At 40.8% G+C, this 19,467-nt stretch overlaps 1 protein-coding gene across 1 annotated transcript; it reads left to right on the plus strand.

Moving 5' to 3' along the window:
• The first annotated feature begins 4,918 nt into the window (after positions 1-4,918).
• LOC102028031 lies at positions 4,919-13,363 on the plus strand. Its single transcript, XM_013509358.1, has 8 exons — positions 4,919-5,036; positions 5,143-5,459; positions 6,171-6,271; positions 6,609-6,722; positions 9,589-9,812; positions 10,900-10,999; positions 12,766-12,878; positions 13,194-13,363. The coding sequence occupies exons 1-8, from the start codon at positions 4,940-4,942 to the stop codon at positions 13,361-13,363; spliced, it is 1,236 nt and encodes a 411-aa protein (XP_013364812.1). The 5' UTR covers positions 4,919-4,939.
• The last annotated feature ends 6,104 nt before the right edge of the window (positions 13,364-19,467 follow it).

The following is a 19,467-nucleotide window of genomic DNA, read 5'->3' on the forward strand; positions in this document are numbered from 1 at the left end:
TGCAAGTGGAAGCCCAGACACAAACCTCCCTGCAGTGGCACTCAGGACCAGCAGGGGGCGCACAGTGCACATTAATATAAGGAACCATCTTCCTGGCAAATATGAAAGAAAAGTTGGGAAGTTTTTCTCTCCAGCTGATTAGCTTCTCCAGCAGTGGCCCAAGGTACAAAGATTCCAAGGATCTTTGAACCTTGGAAATTAGCGACACTGGCCTAATGGACACTTAGCGACACTGGCCTCTCCCTCTTGCTTATTTGTCAGTTGACATGGGGATGGTGAGTGGATTAAGCATGGATCAATAGAAGAATGATTGTGCCTAGAAGACTTGCGACCAGTGAGATAACCAAGGTCTGTACATATTGGAAGTGGGAGGTCAGCTATGTCTGGGCCCAGGAGGAGAAGGCCAGGCCCTGACTGTGACTCTTACCTGGTAAAACATCATTCAGAGCCTTGAGATAGTAAGGATTTGGGGAAGTGGTAAAATGTTGTCGGAGTAATTCCCTAAGAGTGAAGTCATTGTGGCAGCTTCTCTAGATGTCCACATACATAAGCAGTTAGTCACATCATTTGCAGTTGAAAAATTATGAAGAGAATTCAACATTGTATATTAAATCTGGCCAATGACCTTCTTGTACAGTTATCTATTTATCTATCCATCTACCTATCTATTTATCCATCTATGCTTCATCAGACTTTTATTTATTTACCTACCAACTTTTTAATTTTTATCTATCATCAATGTAAATATGAATAATTTAAGAATTATATGTGTAACTACTTACACCTATATTCGAGTTTAGATCCCTGTATTTATCTATACCTTCACATCAATTATCTGTAATCAATTATTTATCTCACTGTAAGCTACATATTTAATATTTCTCCCCCAATCATATGCCTACCACTGATATATGTACTACACACATATCTCACCTCATTTAATGGCATAGGTAACTTAAAAGAGTAGATATGTAATTTATGCAACTTGATGTATTTGGATATAAAAAAACATACATAGAGTTATCAAATCATTATGACTGTCAAAGCAAATCCTGCATATATTACCTCCCAAGAACTCTGTTGCACATTTCTTTTCTATTGTGACGTGAAAATTTACAATGCATTTCTCTCTAAAGTTATGTATTTTAAGGAAGATTGTTACTTATATACATGAGTTTCACAGTAGAACTCCAATTTGCCTTTCTTTCACAACTGAAATTCTGCCCCTGTGAATAGCAACATGATATTTTCCCTCCCAACAAGTCCATGAAAAGTATCATTCTATTCTGTCCCTTTCTGAGGATCATCATTTTATGTTCTTCATGTAAGTAGAATCATGCAGCGTCTGCCTTTCTGTGTCTAGCAGGTTTCCATAATAAAGGAGAAACCAGAAGAGCACAAGAGAACCCTGGCACACAGGGCCTCGCCAAGTAATCAAGTTCAGAAACAGCAGAGCAAGTGATGTTTTAGCCTGTGCCTTTGACAGAATGTGATTAGGAAGATGCTCATTCCTGTGCTGCTCTCCCACTAATCCCCATCTAATCATGGGACAGCACTGGGCAAATCTGAATTGAGACACACTCAGCACAGTGTCTGAAAGAGACTCCTCTGACTCCAACTCCTCCTGGCTACCACAAACAATGGGGGTGCTACTGACATGGTGATTGACCATCAGTAGGTCCTACGCACGATGTCTGTGTCCCACAAACCTATCACTGACACCCAGAGTGCAAAGATCGCATCTTAGGATGTACAGAAATCAAGAGTTAAAAATTTAAATGATATCACTCACCAAAAGGCCTAGTGCAACACTAACACATTTTTTTTTCTGCTTCAAATGTTTTATGGTCAAATGTTTCAGACATTTTATTTCTGAAAGGAGGGATACTTCAAAAAGAAAAAAAAATAAATTCCTCTAAGAATTCAGTATTTCACTAGACACCAGACCAATTTTGCTTCCTCATGCCTTTGAATCAAAAGAATAATGTTCCAGTGTCAGCTGGAATGCTTGAATCTGCGTACCAAGGAAATTCACCCACTGTTCCACAAAGGGAGCAAGGATAGAATTGTCAGGAAGACAAAGTATTGCCACAGCCAGGAGATTAAGTTCAAAACAGAACTGTAACTACTCAAACTGATTAAAGACAACTAATTCTCCAGAATGAAGTTTTATCAATGGACTCTTACATCATCACTCACAGGTAAAATACAATGACTAGCTGATGAACTTCTTGAAACCAAAAGCAGTTCAGAAAAAAACACTAAAGGGAAACACTTGAAAATACAAGCACACAATCAAATTATAGGCAGAGGACTCAATGTGTTAGAAACATTTCTTCCATGTTCTGAGATCAATATGTTTATGTTTGTGTACCTTAGAAAAATGTATGTTGCTATAACAAAATCAGAGAGGCTGGATAAATTGAGAAGGAAAAATGTCTATTTAATTCCAAGTCTCAGCGGTTAAATATCCAACATCACATGTCCACAACTTCTGAGCCTCAGGAGAGGATTCCCACAGCTGCAGCTTAGGATGGTGGAGAAATGTAAGTGGGCCTGGCCAGGTGCAGAAGGGGCTCCATGACAAGACAGTGAGATAGAGACCCAGGACCCGCTCACTCTTTCCATGCTTATCTGCTGTCCTAGGAATTAACTCATGGCATATGCACAAATTTTCTCCATTTCTCCAAATCATTGCAGGAGACAAATAAGAACAGGAGTACAGGAGTGTAAAAGTGATATTTTGAGGTGACAGTGCTTACAGCAGATTTCTGTTTTCTGAGAGTGTGGGGGAAAATATTTTAATATTGACATAATGAAAAGCCTTGTCTTATTACCATAAAATTTAGTTTTCTATAGAAATCCCCAATCTTGAGTGTTTTGCAAATGTAGCTCTGTGGAAGTCAGTTTCATCAGCAAAATCCCTCAGTGAGGTGGGATGGCGCTGTGTTCCGTTCACCACCTTCCCTTACCTATGCTGTCTCAATCACAGTCCTGGGATTCAATGATAGGAGGACCCAGCAAAAAAGTTCCCCGGGATTGTGAAGTGAGGTACATGCTTCTATCTGTCTATAATGCATTTGTTTCTTCTAAAAGTACATGTTATTGTGCAGTTTTTTGAAATGATGAAGATTCTCTCCATCAAAATATCAAAAAATTTTATGCTCTGGACTTCAAACTTGATAACATATAGACCACAAAATTGATAACCTATAACTATTATTATGTAGCTAAACACCAGGCTAACCCAGCCTGTCTTCTGTAACTCTGTCGAAGTTCCCTGTCTGCACCATTATCGGATGTTTAAGTCCTTCAAATTTGCCCCTCAAGGAAGTGGGTGGTCTTACAGACACACTGATGTCCACAGATGGGAGCAGAAGCAGGAACTATTATAAGTGAGCAAGAAAAGAAATAATTGCAACCTCAATGAAATATGTACTGTGGAGAAGGACATTCTTTAGTTACTATTTTGTGTATTGCCTGAGGCCTGACCAAGCCATGATTGTTGGGTTATGGAGGAAGTCTAGCATAAATATTGCAAGCTCTCGGATCTATACTAGATGCTTTGCTGAGATATGGGCGAAGGAAGATAACATGATGGCTTACTGGTCAGGTCGTGTTCTTATGATAATTGAGTTATACTGTCCTTGCTAAAACAGTTGATATTCTCTGATTCCTCTGCTGCCTCCTGGGTGGATTCTGAATAAAAGGTAACTGAAAATGGTAATCAGGAGTCAGTCATTTCCAGAGGCTGCTAGCACCTGAGCACCTGATCACAGGATTTTGGCTCTCTTGGTTTGATGCTTTTCTTACTTTTCTTATACATCTGTGGGCACCTAGTTTGGGGGATCTGTTCACCCTGGACAGAGTTGGATGTGAAGTCTGACAATGTATCTAGTACCCAGGATAATGTCATAGCTGTGCATGAAAATTCAACTACATTATAAACCTTGTATATACAATTAAAAAGTATCAATGAAGGAAAACATTAGATGAAGTCACATTCATTAGGTATATTGTTCTGAATTATGATAAATATTATATAATCCACTTTGATAATCCAAACAGAAGCTGCTGGAGAAGTAAAAATGTGTTTGAATGGGCACAGCATACATTAGATAGTTCTGGTATTATAGGGTAATTATTTAATAATTGAGTATATTTGATCTACATTAGTAGGTATATAAATAACATAGATACATAGATCATTAGATAAATGGACTACAGTTAGACAGATATACAGATGATTTAAGACACTATATTACATTTTTCCTTACAAAATTTATGTATTTTGGGCACAAACAAATTGTAGAAACATTTGTATTTGACAGATCTGTGCAAACCTCCTTTACCTCATCTGAGTCAAGACTGCTTCACAGGTCACTGACAACCTTCTTCAATGCAGTGTGACCCTCATGTGCACAGGAAGTTCATCCCTGAAGAACAAGTAATACTTGAGGTAGAAAACTAGGAGCACATTTTTAATACAGAAAAGAGGCTCTGTGAATCTCACTAAGCCTGTCTGATTGTGACCTGGAGATAGTGAGGGAGGACCTGGGTGTACTGGACTTACACCAAGTATGAAATCTTGATCACACAGAGTCGCCCACTTGTGCTTCTGAGGAATAATACATTGTACAATGGAGCAAACACTGACACTTGCATCATATATTGCTTGAATGCATAAAAGTAAAATTAAGATTGTGAATTTATACATGAATATTATGACATAGTTACATAAAATTCTTATTTTACAAAATGTTATTATTTTCCACAGATTTAACATCCAAACCCCCATCTACTCTGGTATTGAAATTTTGCTGCTTCCTGTCCAAGGAGTTTGCTATAGAGCAGGAGAACATGCAAATAGGGCCCCTCTCTCCCTATGTAAACCATCCCAGCCCTGACCCTGTAGCTCTAGAGAGGAGCCCAACCCCGGATGACAAGGTGTTTCCTCTCGATGATCAGGACTGCGCAAAGCCAGCCCACCATGGAGCTTGCGCTGAGCTGGGTTTTTCTTGTTGCTGCTTTAAACGGTAATTAATGAAGAACAAGAGATACTGAGTGTGTGCATGGACAGGAGTGGGATAAATGGTGGACATGAATGACAGGTTCCTGAGCAGGATGTCTCTGTGTTTGCAGGTGTCCGGGCTGAGGTGCAGCTGGTGGAGTCTGGCGGAGGCTTGGTGCAGCCTGAAGGGTCCCTGAGACTCACCTGTGCAGCCTCTGGATTCACCTTCAGTGACTACTACATGAGCTGGATTCGCCAGGCTCCAGGGAAGGGGCTGGAGTGGGTTGGTTTTATTAGAAACAAGGCTAATGGTAATACAGCAGAATACGCTACTTCTGTGAAAGGCAGATTCACCATCTCCAGAGATGACGCCAAAAGCACAATGTATCTGCAAATGACCAAACTGAAAACCGAGGACACCGCTCTGTATTACTGTGCAAGAGACACAGTGAGAGGACGTCATTGAGAGCCCAGACACAAACCTCTCTGTTGTGATGCTCAGACCAGCAGGGGGCGCTAAGGACACATTGAGTTCAACATCAGTGCAGGACAGGTGCAGAGTGTGGATCAGTCTGATTTTTGCCAGGATGTGAAGCTTCCGGTCCATGAGACAAAATCCCCAGCAGACTCTGCATTCATCAGTCAATACTTGTCTTTCACGTTCCTGAAGTAGATTTGATTTAGTAGGAAGATATATTCTCACCTGCACACGTGTTCAGATGTCATTTTTGAGCCACAAATGAGTCCTCTCTGGTCACTGAGATTTGGAACCTGAGGATACACAGAGAACATGTTGAACTTTTTTCTAATGAAAAAGACATCTTAGTGATATTCCCTTTTCATCACCAGTTTTGATATTTAGAATAGAGGCATGAGAGAGACATCCCAGGATCTGGAATGGATAAAACTTTTAAAAACTTAAATTTTACTCACCCTCCCATGCATAACTGCATAAGTCTAACTCAGAGCTCATCTAATTTCTTTTCTTTTTTCTTTTTTCTTTTTTTTTTTGGTTTTTCTTCCGGTACCAGGAATCACACTCACGACCTTGCGCATGCCAGGCAGGTGCTTTGCCCCTGAGCTAAGTCCCCAGTCCCCTCATTTCTTTTTAAATGATTGACTTTTCTTTACTTTTTATTCTTCTGTCTGTTTTTGCCAGGCAGTTTCTGTGCCACTGAGCTATATCCCAGGCCTCTCCATCTGTTTTTATCTGCTTCTTAAAATGAAAGACAAGGACTCTGGTTTTAATCCTCCGCTCAGGTACTTTTCCTGGAGCTCAGAAGAGGTTCAGATGTGACTTCCACATACTCAAGGTGACACATGAAGAATTCTCTCACTTATCCCTGTGCAGGACACTCACCTTTCTTCCACATTTAAATATATTATAAATTACACATATTTAATTGCTTCCCAATTTCTGGAAATAAGCAAGAATATTAGTAATGTGAAAGTAAAATTGCTTTCTTAATATGGGATGGGATGGGATGTGATGTCAGAACTGATTGTGCACATCTGACTGTCACAGAAGCCCCTCCTTCCCTGTCTCCTATGGAGTCCCCAATGCACACTGTTGTACCACTGTTTCCTGATCTCTCAGGAACGGACATAGGAGACCAGCGGTACCCGAGGCACATGGAGCAGGACATGAGCAAGAGCAGCCAGGAATTATTGGGCAGGAGCTGAAGTTGCATCCACCAAGAATTTCATCTCTGTAAATTTTGGTATCAGTGTATCAAATCCATCCTTTTTGTCTAAGAAGATGATCCTGACTTAGACTAAATGGAGGACCCCTGACCCCCATACCCTGTACAAAACACCTTCACTGCACTACCATAACTACAAATAGATCCACACATACATGTGCAATTTATGTTTTACACAGTGTAAGAGTATTTAGTTGACAAAAGATGCTCATTTCAACAAATAATGGTATGACATCTGTTGCAGTGACTTAACAAGATAAATAATAGCAAGTGTTGTAAAGTGTGTTGAAGAAATGGAACCCTAGTTCATTGTGGGAGGGAATGCAAATTATTGCAGATGAAACTATCTTTGTATTATGAAAAACTCTAGGCAGTTTTCTCATGAAATTGCAGATAGAAATACTATGAGATCCAGTAGTTTTAGTTTGTTTTCTGCAGCTGTGGCTAAATATAAGCCTACAAAAATGCATATATTCCTGAACACATATAATCCGCCAATCATGAACAAAAAAAATCTAAACCAAGCTAAGATTAGTACTGAAAGTGAATCAGAACTGCTCAGATGTGACTTCTACATATACAAGATGACACATGAAAAATTTTCATTCACTCTTGTGTAGGAATTCATGCTTTTCTTTTTTTTTGACTCTCTCCAAAATAGTAGAACTTGATGAAATCAATGACTAATTTTACCAAATAATTAAAGAAGAAATAATTCCAATTATTCTCAATCCATTCCACATATTTTCTTCACTTTTGTTTAAATTTATTTTACTGATTCTTAAAATAATAATGTCTCCATATTGATGGGGGATTATATAATATGTGTATATTTGTATGTATTGTTTAAAAGATAAATCAGGTTTAACATTTACCTTTCTGGACATGTGTATCAATACACAGAAAAATATTACTTCCATACTCATTTTATGAACTCAGTTTACAGAAACAAGAATCACTCTGAAAGCTGTAGAGAAAGGAAGGTGGAGAATCACGGACGAGCCCTATTTCCCTGTCAGAGAAGGAGCTGGAGGCACACAGTGGAGGGAACACTGAAGGGGAGATGATTGAGGACTGGGGGACAGGAGAGGACCAGAGGGAGGGGCGACTCCCAGGGGAACATACACCTCACACATTCCCTCCAGTGCCCTCCAAGATCTCAAGCTGAAGAGCCATAGAGGTCCCTCAAGTCTTTCAGAGAGGAAAGGAGAGACTTGTCACCCAGAAAAGCACACAGAGCCCCCTCCAGACAGACATTCAGGGGAGGAATTTTCCAACTTTATCTTACCTGCAGGAAAAACATTTTCTTCACTACAAGCCAGTCATGCAGCTGTCCAGTATGACATGAAGGAAGCACAGTAGTTCATAAAGGAAAGGCAAAGCCCTCTTCTCTAGATGGAGTAGAGTTTAGGCAAAAATGAACCAAACCTCTGGACATCCCTTGTCAACATCCAGGATCCAGGAAGTCATAGAGACTTCCCCATGAGAACACAGAATCCTCTCTGCTCACGGACACCAGGTTGATGAGAGTGGACTACAGCTGAAGGCCCTGCAGGAAGCCGTTCCATCCTAGAAGAGGACTGGAGGGAGCACAGACAGCAGAGGAGACTGAGGAGAACAGGACGGCACCGTGCGTCCTTCACCTCCACCCTGTGCCCGACACTGTTCAGGACTCAGGACTCAAGCTCATTTCTCCCTCTCCCTTTGGTGTCCTTTGCAAGGTTTTTCCTCTTCCTGGGATTTTGGGAACATCCAGGTGTGTCCATGGGATATGAGAGAATTACACTTCTAGGGGCACACACTCATTCCTGCAGGGAATTCACATTTCACTGGAGGAGATTCATGTGTGAGTCTTTGTCCCTGGCTGTCCAGGCTCTGAGGTCAGGAGAAGAGACCAGAAACTGGAGTCCACCAAGACACCACTGTGTCCTTCCAAGTGACAACTTATCCTGCTAAAGTTGTGTGTCTCTTATGGACTTAATCCAACTCACCAGTGAGCTGCCTTCCCAACCAGGTGACCCTGAAAAAACATCATCAAGGACAGTGAATAATAGTGCTGCCTCCACATTTGTGTTTCCTGGTGTCTGTATGATGCAGATAAGGTGTCAGGGGACACCAAGCGGACCCACAGACTCATGTGACTTTCTTGGCTGCAGCTCATGACTCCTATCTCTGGTGGCATCAGCAGGACTGGGTCATCGTAAGGAAGGCTGAGTAGTGGATGGAAGCACAGGGACCCAGCCAGGGTGTGTGGGACACATAGTCCCACTGGTGCTGGAAGCTGTATTGCAAAGGGCCAACCTCTGAGCACAGGAACCAGGACCTGCTGGGGTCACCCACATCCTTTCTCAGTTCATGTATAACTGTTCTGAGGTAGGGAGACCTGTAGAACCTTCCTGCAGGTAACACCAAGAGGACTGGGGTTGTGATGACACAGGTGGAAATCTCCTCTGCACTGGAGCCTCAGTAATTCACATGAAGAGTGAGTTCCCATGGAGCACACCACCCCAAGTGAGCAGGGACGAGTGCACTACAGACCCTGCCCGTGTCCTCACATTGTGCCTGCATCATGCTCAGAACAAAGTGAGGCTGATATCAAGGAGTCAGGGCAGGCTCCTGAGCATAAGTCTAGGCTGGGGATGAATGGGGCATCCTCCAACTCAAGCCACCATCTGTGCTGCAGCCTCATAAATGAGGTGGTAGGGAGATGGCTTGAGCCACCCCAGGTCCCTGCAGCTCTGTCCTGGCATGAGTTCACACAAAAGATCTAAAGGACTGTGACTCCTCACCCAGAGTATGTGTTCTCCTCTGAATGTTGCTGTTCAGATTGTACTGTCCCTCACAAAGCCCCAGTGGGTTACCATCTCCTTGAAGGGTAGAAGGTGTAGTAGGAGTGACTCCTGCAACAGGACACAGGTCAGAATCACGGAGTCTTCCTGAAAGAGCAACTGAAGCTGGTGTAACACTTTTCTGTGGGCTACAGATGCTGTCAGAAAGACCCTGGGACCAAGGCAGGAATGGTGCTGTGGGTGGGGAGCAGTACAAGCCTCAGCATCATACTGGACAGCTGCAGCCAATGAGCTGGTTCAGGGCCTGGGGTGGGTTCTTTTAGGGCCTGAGTCCTTATTATTTAAATACTGATCTAAAATTGAAAATCTGTAAGGAAGGACCAAATGTGTATGACAATTATCTACTTTGCTTGGGAGGATTTATTTAAACATGCAAGGGAAGCCACAGAAGAGGGGTTTGAAGTGCTTTGGGTATCTCAGTAGTAAAGACTTGGAGGGAAGATTGGGTTTATTTTTAATACCTGTGCTGCAGCATTTTGGGAGACATTATGCTCTTGGGAATGTGATGTTCACTGTGAGGTGTTTGTGTTGATTCCAGGGCTGGTTATGGAGTGGGGAAATTGAGGATCAGAAATTGCCAGGTTTATGGGCCGTGTGGAGCAGATCAATGGGTAAAGGAAAAGAACATAAAGTATGAAATCACTTCCTCTAAAAATGGCAGAATTCTGTTTTGTGTAGTGGGGAATGAGACCTACACATAATCTATGCAAATTGCTAGGGAAGATTCTGGAAACTGAGTTATGATCTCCATTAAGTCCATAATTTTGAGATCAGATATTCACCACTGGACCATGCAGTACAGGGCTGATCTCAGAAACAAAGACATTCCCGTGGACGAGCTTGGCACTCAGGGACCAGGAAAGTATTGGGGAAACCACCCCAGGAGGCGTGGCTGTTCTCAAAGGAGTCCATGGTCCTGTGTTCCCATGTTGAATGGGCAGCGTCTGTCTCTCAGATTCAACAATGAGCTCTGCTGAGACCTGACAGAAGCAGGATGGGGCAGGGAACCTGCAGAGCATCAAAGACTCTTATGATCCAGCAGAGTTTCTGGTATCTAGGGACCACTCACAGGTGGATATACACTGCACAGCCTATTCTGAGGGGCCTGATTCTCATTTTGAGGAGCTCTTGTTGACAGGCTTCAGGAAGGTGGCAGGGGAAGCATTTCCTCAGACAAGATTAGGATAGATACTCCAGTAGCCCACTGCTGTGTGACCAATGTGCCATCCGCCTACTCCTTCTTAGGCTGGGTCAGGTCTTGAACTAAGAGGGCCACTGCTTCATGAGTAACCTCAGTCTGCTGCAGTAAATAAGGTTAAGTCTCTATGCCCCTTAGCATTCCACATCCATGACCCTTCTCTGCAGAATCCACCAGAATATAGCTGCCACCACAGACCGCACCTGAGAAATCCTCTTCTTGTTGGCAACTACTACAGGTGAGGGGATACGCAGTCCCGGGGTTGAAGGTGGGACCAGAGTCTGTCATAGGACACTGCCTCCACTCCTATGTCCTCTCCACAGATGCCCACACCCAGGTGCACCTGGTGCAGTATGGGGCTGAGGTGAGGAGCCCTGGGGCCTCACTGAAGTTCTATTGCAAGGTTTCTGGCTGTTCCTTCACAGACTACTGGATCCCCTGTGTTCAACAACCCTGCACAGGGTCTGGAGTGAATTGGAATGATTGATCCTAGTGATGGCTATGCACAGACATTCCAGGGCAGGGCAACCCTCACTGCAGACCCTTCCTCCAGCACAACCTATATGGAGCTGAGCAGTCTAAGGTCTGAAGACAGAGCTGTATATTGCTGTGTGAGACACAGTGTGCTGACCATACCCTGAGTGTCTCAGAAACCCTGAGGGAGGAGCAGCTGCTTTTGGGAGAAAGCACAGGATTGGTAGATTTGCTTGAAAATATTTGAAGTAATGGAGGAAAATAACAAGAGAAAGAGGGCTGCATCCTAAATGTTTGGGAATTAGCCACACCACAGTCATCCTACATGCAAAAGAAAAGGAGTAGAGAAATCTTAAAATGAGTAAGGTTGAAACAAGCAATGCCCAGAAGGTAATTGTGTTGGCATGTATCTCAAATCGTGTGGACAAATAATGAGCATCAAAGTTTTTCAATCCTATGACAAAAATATTTTTAATTTCTAAAAGATCACCAGTCTGTGTCTACCAATTCTATTAAGCATAATTTTTTATAGGGCAGGTTTATCATTTTAATAATATTCCTTAGTTATTGTAAACTGATCAGGTCCACAACCTCCCAAATAAGTATACAGTGAAAGCTAAATAAAAAGAGGCAAATGAAATGACTTCAGGGCTCCAGGGGGATCAAAGTCCTCTCATGAAATTTGATATTCTCCCTGGGCTAAGACCAACCCCTTCTCTGGGTGGCCGGTATTATTTGGGTATCTGAAGAAGGGAGGGGAGTACTCAAGAAGGGTGGAATTAGGACTTTTCCAAGTGAGGTATTAAATTAATTCTTAATAAGGTTTAAATTAAACTACCCAGGTGTGAGATGGCTGAGGCTATAGTCTTTATCTACTTGAGGTCAGATCCATGTGTCCTTGGCTATGATCTTGTCTTATCCTTTGAGGCTTTCTGGCTTCATCTACCATTTCAGGTTTGAGTAGGGATTAGTGACTCATAGACGTTCATCTACTATGAGTACATTGCCCACTTGCAGACAAGTGGTCTAGAGCTTTGGATAGATTCAAAATTAAACATAAAAATCCAATTGGTTAATTTAAGTCCTGCTAGAGGCGGCTTCATAGTGGTCTCCATCACAGGTTTATGTGCACAGTAAAATTGAAAGAAATCTCTTACGAATCTGTGCCATCCACATGTACAACATATCCACCACCAGCGTCCCATCCCATAGATCTTCTGTGTTTGTACTTACAGTGACACGGCATTATCTCTCATGGTTATGGATCTCGTGTGGGTTCTCGCCCGGTGCTCTTCATTCTATAGTTTCCATAAATATTCAGTGCCATGACCCCACCATAGGTGTCACATGTGTCTGACTCATTTGGGTGCATACCAGGAATAGGACTGATGAAGCGTGGGTTACAAGAGTGCCCTCAGGTTTGATGAGGGGTGGAGGCTCTGACTGGTAGACTCTCCAAAGCTGAGCACTGGTAGCTTTGCTGACGTTTGTTCTCCTCCCCAAGAAATTTCTGCATCCTTTGCTGCACAGGTGGCTGATGCTGATGGTTCCAATCCTCCTTCTTTCTTCCAAGGCTTCTGCAGATATTCCAGCTGTGCCTACCAGCAATATTCATCCAGTGTGGAGAGCTGAAAAGAATAAAGGTGATGGAAGGCTCTTTGGATGTTTGAGAACATCATGTTTAGCTTAGGTGAGTGAACTCTTCAGATCTCATGCTTCATCACTAGCCTCACTTCCATAAGAAAATCCCAAACTGCCTGTCACATAAAAATAATTACTGTCCCATCACCCAGGAATAAGTGTCCTTGCTACCCTTACCCTGCTCTGGAATTTGTTTGATCAATGTTTGTTTATTAAGCTTTCTAAATGATGGGAATCTCATGGTGGTATAAATATATATTTTCCTGAAAGCCACGTTGAAAATTTTTCAAGTAGCGCTATATAATCTTTGCTTGTAGGATCATGCTCCTGGGCTCCCCTGCTCAGGTCTTCACCTGGCTCCCCCATGAAGCACCATGCTCTCATTCTGTGCTCTGCTTGCCTCCACCACAGACCAGCAGCAGCTGCAGCTGTCACCTCTGAAGGGACTCTGCCTGGCCAAAAAGGAGAATACAGCCTGGCCTTTTAGTGGGACTGGAATCCTAGCCAGCTCGACTTTGAACATATTCTGTCATCTTTTCTAACAAGTATCATGATATTTACCAGATGTGTAAGACAAGCATTAAGTTCAAATTAAAGAATCCTGCTGTTTCTGTGGCTTCCAAATGGCCACAGAAAACTTACATTTTGAAGTATACAGTCTCCTTATCTGCACTTACATTAAAGAGTCCAAAGAAAGGGAGTTTCCCTTCAGTGCTATCAAGACCACACAGTATTGTAATGAAGGCAGATTGGACATTATTCTTTACCGGGGACATAGAAGTCATCTATGGATACATGTGGTGGTCTTTGTCACCAATGAAGGAATCTTCTTTCCTGGTTCTTTGGAGTGGGAACAGAGAAATTATCAAACCTGTGCCTTGACCTTCTGGCTCAAGTCCCTGTCTCCTTTCACAGGAGCCTCCTGCATCAAACCACGTATACCATGGGGTAGCTCCTCTGCCTCATGGTGGCGCCCTGCTCTGAGTGTCTCAGAGTTTCAGGGGAGAGACATCTGGTGTGTTTGACTGATGGCGATGCTCCTTGTCCCCTCGTGTCCTGCCCCAGGTTCAGCTGCAGGAGTGAAGACCTGGCCTGGTGAAGCCCTTGCAGACTCTGTTCCTCAACTGCACCATCTCTGCATTCTCTTTATCCAGCTATGGCGCCACCTCCATCTTTCAGGCTGCAGGAAAGGGGCTGCAGTGGATTAGTGTGAAATTAAATCATGGAAACACAGGGTGTAAATGAACTGTTAAGTCCCAACTGTGCTTCAGCAAGGACACATCCAAGCACCTGGTTTCATTAATACTGAGCAGACTGTAGCCAAGGACAGAGCCATGTATTACTGCATGGAAGTCATGTTGAGGGGACATCAGTGTGAGCCCAGACTCAAATGTCCCTGTAGGGAGCTGGTGATTAGCTGGGGGCATGCAGAACTGAGATAAGCACAGCATGAGCTACTGGAGCAGTTGTAATAGGGGCCTGAGGAGCATTTAATTTTAGAATGTCTGATTTCCTCTTCCTGCACTGAAACTCCTCTAGAGACTCTTTGCTACATAAGATTCTCTTAATTTAGGCTTTACCTTACTTTTGGAATATAATACTGTGCTCAGCATCTAAATGTTTTTGCTTCTTTCTTGCGCTTGTGGAAGGAGGTGACACATCTTGAAACCAGGAGGCTATGAACTGAGTTATTTGGATGAGGAGGATTTGAACGCACATGAGAGTAACTTGTCTTACAGGACATTGGGAATCAAGCCTCTGTGGCACATAGGTGACTTGAGTTGACCAGAAGATGATCAGAGGGTTGCCCTGTATTTCTGCAGGAAGGATAGGTTAGCCTTTGATCACTGAGGTTTACAGCACCTTTGACATGGCTACCTACTTTATGTTCAATATCGGATCTACTCAAAGACATACTTATTTCATTTTCTCTACTTATTTTAACCTCAAGCACCACTAACTTCTTATTTACTGAAGCAATATTGTATTTCATATTACTGGTTGAGTTGTCTTAATCATTTTTTACAATTTTAAACAAAAAAGCAAGATATAACAATAAAACAGTTTAAACAGATTAGGAGGAAAGGAACAATAATCAACACATTGCGTATTTGTTGTCTCAGTAATTCTCAGAATATAAGATCTAGGCATGAAACATTGTCCAGAAAATTACTTACACAAAACTTTTCCCTCAGTGAACCAAGAGAAACTAGCTGTATACCTATTTTAACTGTCTTGCATGTGTATATATTTTTTTCCTTTACTCTTCCTTCCTTTCCCCTTTGCCCCATCACAGTTTTTCTTTTGTTTTGATCAGTTTTTTTCCACATTAACCACATCTATTGTATCTTTTAGCACATGTTTTCTCTTTTGGATTATCTCATTAGTGAGACAATACAATGATTACACATGCTGGTATGCCTTATTTCACTTATGAGTAGAGTCTCAAGATGTATGCATTTACCTATAAATGTTTCAAGTTTATCTTTCTTTATGGCTGAATTGTATTTCATTATATAAAAAAACACATATCTTTTATCTATTCCTTGGTTGATGGCATTTGGGTTGTTTCCACGATTTAGCTATTACAAATTGTGCTACTATAAACGTGAGTGCACATATATTGCTGTGGTGTGATGTTTTTAATTCTTTTGGGAAGATACCCAGAAGGGAATATCTAGGTTGAATGGGACATTTAATCCTAGGGTTTTTTTTTTTTTTTAGTTCTTATTTTAAAGAAAAAGAAACAATAAATAAGTAGCAAACAAAAAAGAAAAAAAACCCCAAAATTCCAAAACAGTATGACAGGAGGGTATCAATGGTTAATTTATTGCATATTGTTATTCTTGAATTAGTTACTCGGCATATGGGACATTAGCATTTAATTGTCCAAACAATATTAGCACAGATATATCTTTTCAGATATATCTCAACTCCACTAAGAGAAATTAGTAATGTAACTAAATTAACTACCATATATATATATATTTTTTTCTTTTGCTTTTCCCTTATTTCTTTTTTCCATTCCCTTAAACCAGTTCCTCTTTCCTGTTGAAGTTTCAACCCATTTTATAATATCTATTGTATATTTTGGATCTTATTACTTATTTTCTCTTTTATTTTCTCACACTAGAGAACAATACCATGATTACACATTTGCTTCCACTTTATTTTGCTTATGAGTATGGTCTTAAATTACATCCATTTACATATAAAAGTCTCCAGGTCATCCTTCCTTATGGCTGAGTAGTACTCCATTATATAAAAAGACCATGCCTTTTTTATCCATTTCTTGGCTGATCAGCATTTGGGTTGTTTCCAAGATATAACTATTACAAATTGTGCTGCTATAAACATGGGTGCACATATATCACCATAGTAGGATGTTTTTAATTCTTATGGGAAGACTTCCAGAAGGGGAATAGCTTGGTCAAATGGCACATCCAATCCTAGTTTTTTGAGGAAGCTCTGCAGTGATTTCCATGCTGGTTGTACCAGTCTACACTCCCACCAGCAGTGGAGAAGTGTTCTTTTTTTCCCTACAGCCCCTCCAGTGTTTGTTATTGGTTGATTTCTTGATAACAGCCATTCTTTCCAGGATGAGATGGAATCTCAGTGCTGTTTTAACTTGCAATAACTATAACATACTTCAGTCCCAAGAGATTCCTGAAAAGAATTCCTGAAAAGAAGTCTGATAAGAATAGATTTCTGATAAGTTTAGTATTTTACCTTGGTGCTCAATAAGGATGCATGGAGTCTAATCTAACTCAAGGTTTTATGAAATTCTTCACCAAGACAGAATATAGAATAATTCTACAGACCAACATCAACCAATGGGAACAATATTAATACACTTTTGAAACCTTATTTTCTCTTTCTTCAAATGTTTTACTTATAGACAAAGATTTCTCCTTTAAATTACATATAGATTTCAACAATTTGCAAAGGACTTCTATGAAAAATGTAAATATTCACTCTTTATCTTAACCTGATCCTTGCAGAGCTCAAAAAAAAACTTTAAGACAATATATTTATATGCATTTATGAGATAATATCTTCTCCCTTTGGAACAGGATACTTTTGGAAATATTGACTATATAGGCAAACATTTGCTGGAATAGCATATGAGAATGTATAGGATGTCTGGCTATAATCACCCCTTGATGCTTTAATGGGAAAAATGTAATTTTCACTCAAACTCAGGGATGTCAAACCACTCTGGAATCTTGAGTAGAGATAAATTCTTTCAATGCAATGTGTAGACTATTAAATTATCTGAAGCTGTCTTTTTTTGTCTCCCTAAAATTAAAAGCCTTTTAAAAGCATTACCACGTGTTCCTTATCAGTTTTCTAGCAAACAGAAGTAAAATGCCCTAGAGTGATTAATGTAATTTTTTGGCTGAGTTTGATAATACTATATTCGCTGTGCTCTGATTATATTTTGTAGCAGTGAGGGGTACTTCAGGGAAAATGCTTTGAAAGAAAAACTATAGCACACCTCATTACATATTCGTCACTGAGTTTTTTATGTTTCTCATTTATGTTTAGATTGAGGTGTGTCCTGAATTCTGTTAGGGTTCTGCAATGCGTTTTTCTCTCTTAGAATTTATAAGAGTGAAGCTGCTCTGTTGCTGAGCTGCTCTAGCGTTGAAGCCCCGTACACTGGAACTGGACCAGTTGTTGCAAATTGTGAAAGGCGCACTTAATGTGTGTTGCATGGGCAACTCAGAGACTTCATCAATTACTTCATGCCAGTGAGCAGAGACGTAGCGTGGCAGCAATGTGTTTTCCTAGAATGTGTAAGTCTTGCTTTTGGTACTCAGTACTGCAAGGAAAAAAATACTTGATATCATCAACCAGGAAAAGAAGTTGACAATTTTGTGCTATGCACAACTTTTCCAAAAATGTAGGGAGAAAATTGTCCATCCTCATGAAAGTGTTTCTCTTCCTAATTTTCTCTTGCTCATATCTCCCTCCTTCTCTTGGAGGGCTTATTCTATAATTAACATTTCACCAACCATCATCCATTGGGTGTAGCATAAAGGACTTTGCTCCCATCTGACTTAACCAAATCTTTACATGGCCTAAAGCAATGGTGGCAAATGTGTGACTGCAGTGGGCATGCAGATCCTTCTCTGCAGCGATGGGATGATCATTTTGTTTTCTAACATAAACCTTCAGTACTGAGGTTTAAATGCAATGTTGGAAGTTTGCGATGCATAAGTGGGTTTGGGGTTGCACTTTGGTAGTTGGTCTCTAAAAGCTGCACCATCATGTGGAAGGGATCCATTGCCCCACCCAGTGCCTAACTTCACCAATATCTGTGATGAAGTCATTTACTTGGTTTTTGTGGTGCCCCCTGTTTGTAAAATCATGCTTTTAGATCCAAAACTTCACACCTTTTGTTTTAAATGAAGCCAGTCATCAGATGCTAGATTAACTACTGAATGAACAAGAATGAATTAATTACTAAGTTACTGTTCTGCATGAACAAATACACTCTTTAATATATTGACTCACTGTGATTGTAAAAATTAGAAAAGCTAACCACTAGTTAAAACTGGTAGAGTTCTTAACAATTTTTTTTTAAAATTTACTCAATTTCATCTGGTTTGTTTATTAGGGAATATGACTAATAAGAATAAGCATTCTAGGGCTAAATCAGGACTGCAAAGTTAAATCTTTACAACTCTTCTGAGATGTTTCTCAAGGCACATTTTGAGGCTTGCATTAAGACTAGAATTATTCTATCTTCAAATGATATGCTAAAAATTGCCATCCCTTACAATAGCTGCACAAACTGTGAGCTGGGTAAACTTTTTCTCCTTTAGTTTTCATGTCAGGATTTGTCTCAGCAACTACAATGGCAACCAAGATAGTTTTCTGAAAAATTATTCATGGTGGAAACTGACTTATTACTCATTTCAAAAATTTCATTAAATAATTTCAAAAGTTCATGTGAATGTCACCTCTTCTAATACCCACATATCCTTATATAAATAATTTAAATCAAGTATATAGGAGATACTGGCATGTCAATCTCTTCTGCTAAATTCCTCTCTGCTTTTGTACCAGACTACAAGTTTTCTTCTCCCAAAATGGGGTGATGTGATATTGTAGGTTTGTACACTTACATTCAAGAGTAGATAAGATGGAAGTGAAGAAAGATTCAGCAACATGAACAAATCAGAATCACAGTTAGCAGATCACTTAGGGTATCCTTTGGTCCAAGACCGCAGTACCTGAGTTTATGACTCTGGGGTCAAATTCGCCTTCCTTTACATTAAACAGTAGCACATGTTTGAAACTCATTATTTTATCACACACTTATTTTAAGATTTTATTGTTGTTGTTGTTTTGTTTTTCTCCGGTACCGGGAACCGAACTCACGACCTTGCGCATACCAGGCAGGCACTTTTGCCACTGAGCTAAATCCCAACCCCCTTATTTTAAGATCTTAACACCCCAAAATCCTCCATTAATTTTCCCAGTCTATTTTTGTCTGATACTGGTGAAAATTCCCAGATGCCCATCATGTAACTCTATTTCCTTCATTTACACAATAATTCCATTCCTATTAGAGGCGATATA

The sequence above is a fragment of the Chinchilla lanigera genome, unplaced genomic scaffold, assembly GCF_000276665.1.
Source record: "Chinchilla lanigera isolate Chin_1 unplaced genomic scaffold, ChiLan1.0 scaffold00168, whole genome shotgun sequence".
NCBI classification, from domain to species: domain Eukaryota; kingdom Metazoa; phylum Chordata; class Mammalia; order Rodentia; family Chinchillidae; genus Chinchilla; species Chinchilla lanigera.